The sequence below is a fragment of the Gasterosteus aculeatus genome, chromosome 8 (genome assembly GCF_964276395.1).
Source record: "Gasterosteus aculeatus chromosome 8, fGasAcu3.hap1.1, whole genome shotgun sequence".
Classification (NCBI taxonomy): Eukaryota; Metazoa; Chordata; class Actinopteri; order Perciformes; family Gasterosteidae; genus Gasterosteus; species Gasterosteus aculeatus.
This window is the reverse complement of record NC_135695.1, coordinates 22,108,878-22,118,167: the sequence shown is the minus strand read 5'-3', so window position 1 is coordinate 22,118,167 and position 9,290 is coordinate 22,108,878. Positions and strand designations below refer to the sequence as shown.

General features: G+C 49.3%; 1 protein-coding gene and 1 long non-coding RNA gene across 9 annotated transcripts in view; one reads left to right on the top strand and one right to left on the bottom strand.

Moving 5' to 3' along the window:
• The window catches only part of LOC144411508 (uncharacterized), a 116,175-nt gene that overhangs the window by 13,134 nt on the left and 93,751 nt on the right, over positions 1-9,290 (top strand). The gene's annotated exons all lie outside the window — the stretch shown is intronic.
• On the bottom strand, positions 57-8,089 carry exoc1 (exocyst complex component 1). 8 transcript variants are annotated; one of them, XM_040184768.2, is made up of 21 exons: positions 7,984-8,089; positions 6,863-6,994; positions 6,654-6,784; positions 6,413-6,572; positions 6,184-6,201; positions 5,474-5,661; positions 5,164-5,391; positions 4,725-4,857; positions 4,526-4,635; positions 4,182-4,250; positions 3,650-3,796; positions 3,147-3,255; positions 2,862-2,906; positions 2,548-2,711; positions 2,250-2,363; positions 2,087-2,166; positions 1,744-1,972; positions 1,148-1,331; positions 881-1,080; positions 595-789; positions 57-517 (listed from the first exon to the last, which is right to left on the bottom strand). In XM_040184768.2, exons 2-21 carry the CDS (start codon positions 6,984-6,986, stop codon positions 365-367), a joined length of 2,781 nt encoding a protein of 926 aa, XP_040040702.2. In that variant the 5' UTR covers positions 6,987-6,994; positions 7,984-8,089; the 3' UTR covers positions 57-364. The 8 variants fall into 8 exon arrangements, with proteins under 8 accessions (XP_040040702.2, XP_040040704.2, XP_040040705.2 ...); XM_040184770.2 differs by lacking the exon at positions 2,862-2,906; XM_040184771.2 differs by lacking the exon at positions 4,182-4,250.

The following is a 9,290-nucleotide window of genomic DNA, read 5'->3' as shown; positions in this document are numbered from 1 at the left end:
CAAACGTTGAAGTAAATAGTCGATAAATACCCATATTCAACACAGCACCACAGAGATAGATTGGCGGCGGCAAGTTTATTATGTACATATGGCATAAAGAATAATATAACGAAAATATATTTAGAGCGGGTCTGTTGAATTGCAAAGAAACCAACTCTCACGTACACACAATGTGGAAGTCTGCAGGTACATATATAAGTGTACAAATCCATTTCATTAGAATACACTGACACACAGATGAAATGTTCATTGTCCAAAAACAAAACAACAAAAACAACAACAGTACAAGATAGTTAGTGAGTAAGTAGAGATCATCGGTGATCGACGTGAGGCGGGAGGGAATCCCTCCTGGAGAAAGGGCAGATCAGTGGGACTGAGCAATGCTGGAGAAGTACTCCAACATGTCCCTGATGGTGAACTCCATGGTGATTCCAGACCCAGGGTAGCATCTGCCGATCAGGTCCTCAAAGTGCTTGTACTGACGGATGAACTCGTCCTGCATAGAGTGCCACACCACCTGGTGGAGCGAATCGGCTGGTTAAGGGAGGAGGCAGCGCGAGCTGCAACAAACACACTGTCTTTTGAACCGCTCACCTGCAGCAGACTTTCTTCTTCGCACAGATGCTTGTCAACCTTCTTGTAGAGGTTGTCGAGTCCCTTTTTCACCTCCTTGCCGGGATACTCCTTGATGACTTTACGCAGCTCCTGCTTGTTGAAGGCCAGCTGGTAGCTCACCTCCTCCTCGCGGACGCCCTGAGCCACGCGGGCCTCGACTCCTTCGAAGAAATGCTGCAGGCACACGACAGGTTAGCAGCCGCGACGCTTCCAATACAAACCGTCTGTGAGGTTCATGTGAACACGAAGGCTCACGCAGACCTACATTGAGCTTTTCGAGCGGCTGGCCCAGGGAGTTGATCACGTAGGACTGCAGGTGGTCGGTGTATTTGTGCTTGGCCTCTCGCCGCTCTGCGTCCAGGCAGGAGATCTTCAGGCGCGACAGCGTGGAGAAGATGTGGTGGAAGTTCTCCATCATCACAACGTCCCGCGGCGTTTTCTGGCTTTCGTTGGCGACCTTCTCCACTGGGAAAAGAAGCCACGGTCAATATCCACCCTTCTCCGGCCAAACAAGCACACAGCTCAGCCTCACCATTCATGAAGACGGCCCTGATGAGTTTCACGTAAGCTTTGTCCAGGTCTCCTCGGCGCTCAGCGTTACGGAAGATGGTCTCGGCCAGCTCTGCAAACTCCTCGAACCCGGTGACGAAAAGGAGGATTCCCACTTTGCTTTTCTTAGAAATCTTCACTTCCTCCATCTGTCTGATCTGAGCCGACTGGGGGGAAAAAAACACGGCGCATTGATACAATACAATATGCAAAAGGCACAGCTCACCCCCGAAATCACAAAACATATTCATCCGCTGTTGTTGAGTGGTTTGGTGTCGGAGATATCAGCCAACACACGCTGATTTATTCCCTCAGTAAACATTGTACACATGAGTTTATGTCTCAGTCTCTAGTTTCAAGTCTTCTTCAATGCAGCATGATGTTCATTTAGTGACTGATGGTCCATTTAGAGTCAAACAGACCATAAAGCAGGGGACGCTTTAGGGCGGGGCTACACGCTGATTGACACGTCTCGAACAGAGACCACCATATTTCCAACACTGGAGATTCATAAACAAGCCAACAGGAAAGGTTTGGGGTGAACCGTCCCTTTAACCAGAAGCCTTTAGCCGTACTCACGATGCATTTGTCAAAGTTCCTCTTGACGGTGACCAGCACGTTGCCCAGGGTGGTGCTGAGGTAAGAGGCCGGGTCGACGTTCTCGGCCGTCCACACGTGGTGACTCATCTTCACCAGCATGTACAGAGAGTTGAAGCTGTCGATCTTGTCGCCCAAAGCGATGAGGCTGTTGAGCTCCGTCTCGATGCTCTGAAAGATCTTGTTCATCATCACCCGCACGACGTCCTTCCTGAGGCCGCGAAGAAGCAGAGCAAGCGGTGAAACAGAGAGAGGGTGGATTTGACGGATGTGAACGTGATGGCGTTGTATCAAAAGGTCCTTGGTCGGGGCGGAGCTGACTCACTCGGAGGAGAGAGACTGCCTGTGTTCGGCCTGGGGAGGGATCCTCGACGCGGTGCCTCCGTCCACTTCCTCCGGCTCAGGCTGTCAACGCGAGCAACAGAAAACATGACGGATCCAAACCAGCGCTCTCCTTTCGCTATGCTCCGGCGGGGACGTAGACTCACCTGAGCGAGCGGCGGCACCACCGCCGGGTGCTGCTGCAGCTTGAAGAACTTGCTGATGAAGTCCTGCTCGGCGAGACACAGCGGCTCCAGCTCACTGAGGACCTGCTCGAAGATCTGCGGGAGACAAACGTCCTCTTTCAGCACAGAGCGGCACGCGTACGCGCAGGAAACACGCCGTTTCTCGCGAGCGACCGAATCATTGGTTTGATAAACCAACAGAGGTTTCGCTTGCGTTTCTTTCGTGTGATTTATAACAATAGAACGTTGCCTCGGAACAAGCTTAACAGATCGGTGTCACCTTGTCAAACTTGGTCCTGTCGGCGACGTCCAGGTCCGAGGCGGACATGTTGCCCATGTCGAGCAGCGAGGAGGACTGGGAGCGCCGGCTGTTGGCGCCCTGCACGGTCAGCTTGTTCAGGCTCGAGGTCGAGCCCGTCAGCTTACCGGAGCTGCCGTGGAGGCCTAACGCGGCACAGCAGGGGGGGGGGGGGGTTGGTATTATTCAACCAACTAAAGGGTAAAACAATCATACAGTGTCTCGGACAGCAGCCGTTAGCTGGTTTCCTTTAGCGCGGCTACGTGAGGCACGGCGCTCGGGGCGGTCGTACTTACTCTCCGTTTCCTGTTTGAGTGCACTCTCTTTCCGCGGAAGCGTGGCTGCAGCCAGTTAGAAAAGGCGGCATCAGAGACAGAGACAAGTTAGAGGACATGCAGCATGGGGGGGGGGGGTGTTAGACGTACAGTCACATATATGCTGGCTTAGCTTCTGCTTTATCATTTGTCTTCAGCAGGAAGAAGCTGACGCAGGAGGCAGGAGGTTTATAGCATTACTGCAGTGAATCATCCACTGCAGGACGGACCGCTCACTCTCAAGGGTCCAAACACGGCGCCTCTTACCGAACTTGCCCTTGGCCTCCTTGCTCGTGCCCGCCATCTTTATCTTGGCCACCTCGAAGAAGTCTTTGACCTCGCGTTCGTATAATCTGCTCATGTAGTCAACGTAGGTCTACGGAGACAAACGATAAGAGCTGGAGATGTCACGTTTCTATTTGTATTTCTCCGGTTAGGATTCTTTTACTGAAATGAAAGCCCACTATTGCTCAAGCTTACAGTTGAGGTTTCTTCTGCAACAGCCACTGAATGTCTTTACTTCTCCATAGAGCACTTTTTCATATTTAAACTGTTGCCGTTACCACGGTAACCACAGCTGTGGCCAAAGCAACAAATATATTTTGGATTATGAAGTTTTTAGTGGGAATAAAAAGTCTTAAATTCTCTCAGATCAAAAGCAGTTTATGAACCTCTTCTCCCAATTCACAACAATGTGGTCTACTAAGAGATGGTAGAAGGTGTGGCGGCTGCTGATCATGTGACAGTGTGTGTTTAGTCGTCTGACTGACCCTGGACAGGCCCTCGTACTTCTCCCGGTGGGTGTTCTTCAGCCACTCCATGAGCTTGGCGTAGCGCAGCAGGTCCCGGTGGAGGGGGCTGTGTTTGGGCAGGCTCATCTCCGTGTGCTGGGACAGCGTGGAGCTCTGGTCGTGGCCCTGGGGGGACGGGTGGGGGGGAGAAGAGACTAAATGTTTGCGTCTCGTTCCATCTTCAGCCTCCATTCATTTGAAAAAACACGAGCACACTCGCCACACGAGGAGCAGTTACTTTCACAAGCAAGGAACAACCTCCGCAGACAACACAAACCCTCCGTCCTCCCTCCCCCGACCACGAGGGGGAGGGAGGACCCAAACACGCAGACAATAAGAGACGAAAGGAGCCTCTTAATGTCTCTGTGTCGGCCGATGGAGACGGAGGAAGACGAGCGGAGACCATTAAGGGATGCCGTTAGAAAACGTGTCCCATGCAGTAAATGATGAGAGATGTAGGCGTGAGAAGTGAAGCCGTAGCGGCGTGATGTGGGGGGGGGCGGGTACTCACTGGAAGCGACAGACAGGAGGACCTATAGAACTGAGGGAGGGTCATTTTGAAGTGACTGAAGTGGTTGAACTGACACAGAAACAGAGAAGGATCAGAGTGGGATGATTCAGGCTGAGCACAACACAGAGAAGCCAAGAACAGGAAGGAAAGGACACAAGGAGAGAAGGAGGAGTCACAGCTGAACAGGAAGTGAGTGAAGTGGGGGAGAGAGAGACTCAGATTCTCAGACAAAAAGGTTCTACTCTTAATGTGCATCAACAGCTCGTTGAAATGCAGCGGAGAACCGCGTCTCCTCCTCTCACTGCCTGACTGATGCTTTGCAGGTATGTGTGGCTTCCTGTTACCTGGTGCACAAACACGTTGTTGAGGTGGTTGGTGAGGCGCCGGGCGAAGGTGTCCCTCAGCTCCGCGAACAGGAGCTGCTGCTGCGTCACGGCCGCCAGCTTGTCGTGGCCTCCGGAAAGGGAAAAGAGACACTGTGATAACCGCATCGGCCTTCGGAAGCATGTGGCAGTGAGATGGAATAAAGCCGTGGGTGCTGACCGGGCCGCAGGGCCACGTTCATGCACTGAGAGAGCGCCTCGGAAGCGTTGATGCAGGCCTCGATGCCTTTGGGGGAGGTCAGGTCCCCCTCCTGCAGCGCTCGGATGTGCCCCTTGGACAGGTCCATGTAGTTCTGCAGAGAGAGGAGGACAAACAATCCAGCTCAATTGACTGAAGGGAGGAGTTTCTCCTTATTCTGTATGTGTCATTGTGCGACTTTAAAGCTTCCAATGATTCGTTCAGATTCACCAGTCACACGATAGCAGACAAAAACAAACTGACGGATTCAGAAGTAGAGCAGAAACTTCAGTATTCTGTGAGGTAAAATGACTCTTCTTATCAATGGAATCTGGAGTGTTTGAAGAGAACAAATGGTCCTCCTGAACACACATCCATCCACGAGTATCTACTCGTATGAACACGTGTCACAGCTCCTCACCACTAGGAACTGGATCTCGTCCAGCAGCTTGACGTTGTTGGAGTTGCTGATCTGGATGAGGCGGTTGCTCTGGGAGATCTGGTCCATCTGCTCCTTGACGCTCTGCAGCATCTCCTCGTAGCTGCTGAGCTTTCCCTCGATGGTGTCCACCTCGCCCAGCGCCTCGTCCAGCAGCTGCATCAGGATGTTGACCTGCTTCTCCGACGCCATGATGGACTGGATATTGGCCTTGAAGGGGTCGGAGCAGAAGACGACATCAGCAACGTATGAGATTGTGACGCCTTCAGCTGCGTCTTTTTGCTCCACTCACCCCATCGAGGACCTGCAGCTCTCTGGAGAGCTGCTCGGCGAAGGCCTCCGCGTTGGAGACGGCGTACTCGCACATCTCCATCATGCCCTCGATGTCCTGCTCCTCGCGGGCGCTCAGCTCCTGGTAGTCGTCCAGGGCGTCCTCGTCGCCCCCGGCAACGCTCTGACTCTCGCCGCTCGGCACGGACTCTGATCCCACAGACAACGAGATGGAAACGCACACTGAAGACATGGTAGCACGTTTCCACACAGCTCGGGCTGAAATCCACCCGGGGCGGGACGACGGACACTTTCTACATAACTTGAACTCTTTTTAAAGATCAGCTGAATGCACTTCTTACGTTTGTTGTTGCAGATTTACACTGATCACAAATCTACACTGAAAATCAAATCAAAGTCAATCATCTGCACTCAACTGGAAAAAAAATCCCACAGAGAACATCATTGAACCCATTGATGAGTTGTCATATGAGCTAAAGGTGGAATGGAGACGTAAAAAACAGCTCAAGTGAGGTAAAAACGTGACCAAAATGTGTGTTATGATCATTGACAAACATGAATCATGCCCACCCGTATTGTCAGATAATTCACACAGGAGGAGCTTTAAGGGGGTGAGAGTCTCTAATGAGGATGGGGGGCGGGGGGGTTGAGGTCATGATAGATAACAATGGAGAGGAGTGAGGAGGAGGAGGGGAGTTAAGTCCTACCAACCTTCCGCTTTAGGAAGTTCTGGCCAGAGAAAGTTTTAGAGAGAAAATCGAGAATAAAAGAAGAATTTAACACCACAAGCCACAAAGAAGAGGTTGAATACTTTTCTATCACAAAAAACGTACTATTAATAAATCAATCAAAATCCATTCTCTCTCAGGGTACAACATGCTATTGGTTTCAGAGGGAGATCACAGGGTCGTGCTACAGTAAAGACGGAGAGTTTCCACACCTTCCAGCAGCTGAGAACTGACATTCACAAACTCCACCTTCTTCCTCAGGTACCGCTGGTTCAGCTTCCAGATGCAGGAGATGAAGGAGTTCTTCTCGGCCGCGCTGCTGGCCACCCAGCGGTACACCTTCTCAAAGTGAAGGTCGAATTCGGGGTTTTCCTAAACCCGGAGAGGCCACATGAGAGCGTGTGAGCGCTGGATGGGGTTAATGGGCGGGGGTAAAAGAATAAATCCGCCCACCTTGCTGGCATCTTTGGCGTCTACCTCCATCAGATCTCGGAGCTCCCACGTCTGCTGCCGTTTGTAGAAGTCCCCTTTGTCGGATTTCTTCACCTTGACCACTTTCACCTGGACCGGCCTCTCCGTGGTGACTGGCACAACGACAGAGAGCGCGTCAGTACTTTCTCCTCCTCAGCATTCGCAGCCACTCAACGGGGTTTTCCGCTCACCCGTCGCACACAGGAAGCAGTTCTTCTTTTTCTTTCCCGCCTTGCAGACATTGACGATGCCGAGGAGGCGCTCGTCGTTGGGCGTGAAGATGTCCCTCTGGAGGGCGTGCTTGATGGCTGTCATGGCGGACGCTGCCGTACAGAACGCGGCGGGTATTTATGATGGTTGAAGAGTGAGAAACGCACATCCGTCAGACACGAACACACTCCTTTAAGTTGCATTTACACAATAGAAGGTCCTGAAGCTGGCTTGTATAGATGTGTGGATGGAACATGCGTTGCTGAGGGACGGAGCCTCCTACTTGGTTTGTGAAAATGCAAAGAAATTTCACTGCTTTTTACATCTAGACCACATTGGACCAGACCAACAATTTAACAATTGTGTGGTTTTGTCTGATCTGGGTGTAATGTGGTCTGGTGCATTGTAAAACTGGCATTGAGCCTTTGGGTTAATGTTGACCCGGTATGTGTTATAGTGGTTTTCTTTTCTGGAATTGGTCCAATGTGGTCTAGAAGTGGGGGAAAGCAGTCTTACTTTTAAGCATTTTAATATTTTTACTTTATCTGGTTCTTTCACCAATAAAACAAGGGTGAAGCAAATATAAACCACGTTTAAAAAGATCTTTAACCTCTCTAGATCAATTCAACCGATGTTTGAGCAGTCTAGGAATCATGTCTTTTGAAAGACGACTGGTTCAAGGTGAATTAAAGAGAACCCGTCTCCTTGGTGCTAAGGGCTACTAACGTTAGCATCGCAGGACACCAGAGGCCGGGGACTTTAGCTGACACTAACTTTAGCTCACTTAACAACATTGGCCACATAGAGCACAACAGGACGTTTTATAAGCCAGCTAACTACGGATTTGAGATGAATAAGGAGCCCAGAGGAAGACCCGGAAATAAAAGCACTGTTGTCTTCTGTGTTTGCTAGTTAGATTAGCTAAGCTAGCTGTTCGCTAACAGCCCTGCTAGCTACGAGAGAGCTAAGCTAGCTTCTGTTAGCATCCGTTACGCAGAACAGGCAACGGTTTTATAATAATCTACAATGATTTTTGAAGAGGCATACTATGTGCATTCTAAGGGACATATTTTAACGTTATTAATGTAATGCTATCGCCCACCTTGCTTTTTCTGTCCACCGGCCTTCTCTCTTCCGGGTTCAGCTGTCACGTGACAGTGACAGTGTCAACATCCGCTCTGATGCCCCGCCTCCCAAGCAGAGGCCACGTTTGTGGTCTGCTGATCTCAAAAACACGGCGTCATTATTATTTCCACTTTATCAAGTGTAGGAACACTAAGCTCTTCTTTATATTTATTCTTATCTGTTTGAAACTTCACTCTAATAAACCAAAAGAAAGATTTGTGAGAAACATTTCGCCCCTTGTTGTTTATTCCTTTTTAAAGTATTGCTCCTCTGTTCTTGTCTGTGCATCATGATGAAAAAGTCACTGCTTATTTATTTGTTTCAATGAATAATCTATCATGAATGCCCTTATTGTTTTCAAACATTTTTTATAACACTATAAATTCTCTGTGAGAGCTCATGTGTTCAATAAAAAACAAAGGCCCAGTCGTCTTGATCCTGTAATTTCATACAAATATAATAGTCGTTATTCCTGCTTTCTTTTTACTTTATTTTCAAGCTCGGAGTCCTCGTGTCTTACTTCTTACATATTGTTTCATCAAATTACCATGCAGATAATCTGTTGTTCTAGCGCAATAAAAGGCTAAAGTTAAAGTTTAGATTGAATAAACCGTGTTTAGTGTATAAATTATGGGTTTAGGACACCAGGTGGCATCATTAATCTGTCAGTTCTGTCCCTTTCCTCCTGTCTCGTCTCTGTTTGCCATCAGCGTGTCTCACGTCTTCCCGTCACAATGAAAGGGACTAACCGGCTTTGAATGTCCCCACCCAGAGAAGAAGAAGCAGAAGAAGAGTGAGCGGCGCCCGGAGGCCTCGCTGTCTCCTTGAAGTCGGTCTGCGGAGACAGGCTTGATTTCTCAGCCCGTCAACTCCTCCAATGTGTCCTCTGATTGACACTCACATGTGAGCGTCACGCCTCTCCTCCGGGAACACGCCGGGGACGAGGCTGAGGCGACGAGTTATGGCTTTAATACGGGAATGAACACAAAAGAAAGCGACACGTTTATTATTCACCTTTTAACGGATTTCCACCGATTCTCACGGTTTGTTTTTAAATGGATGTTGCAGGATACGGTTTACGGTTTATTTATATATCATTATTATCATTCTGTTCCGTTTCCTTTACAAGATCAAGAGGTCCTTTCAAAAAAGACATTATAAGAATCGTTCTTTTTCATTTCTGCGCGTATTTCAGTGGGTTTTTATTAAGATAAACACAATAATATCTTAATACTTTACTTTTCCTTTAGGCAATAAACGTCTATCTGTCATGTTTCAGGACAT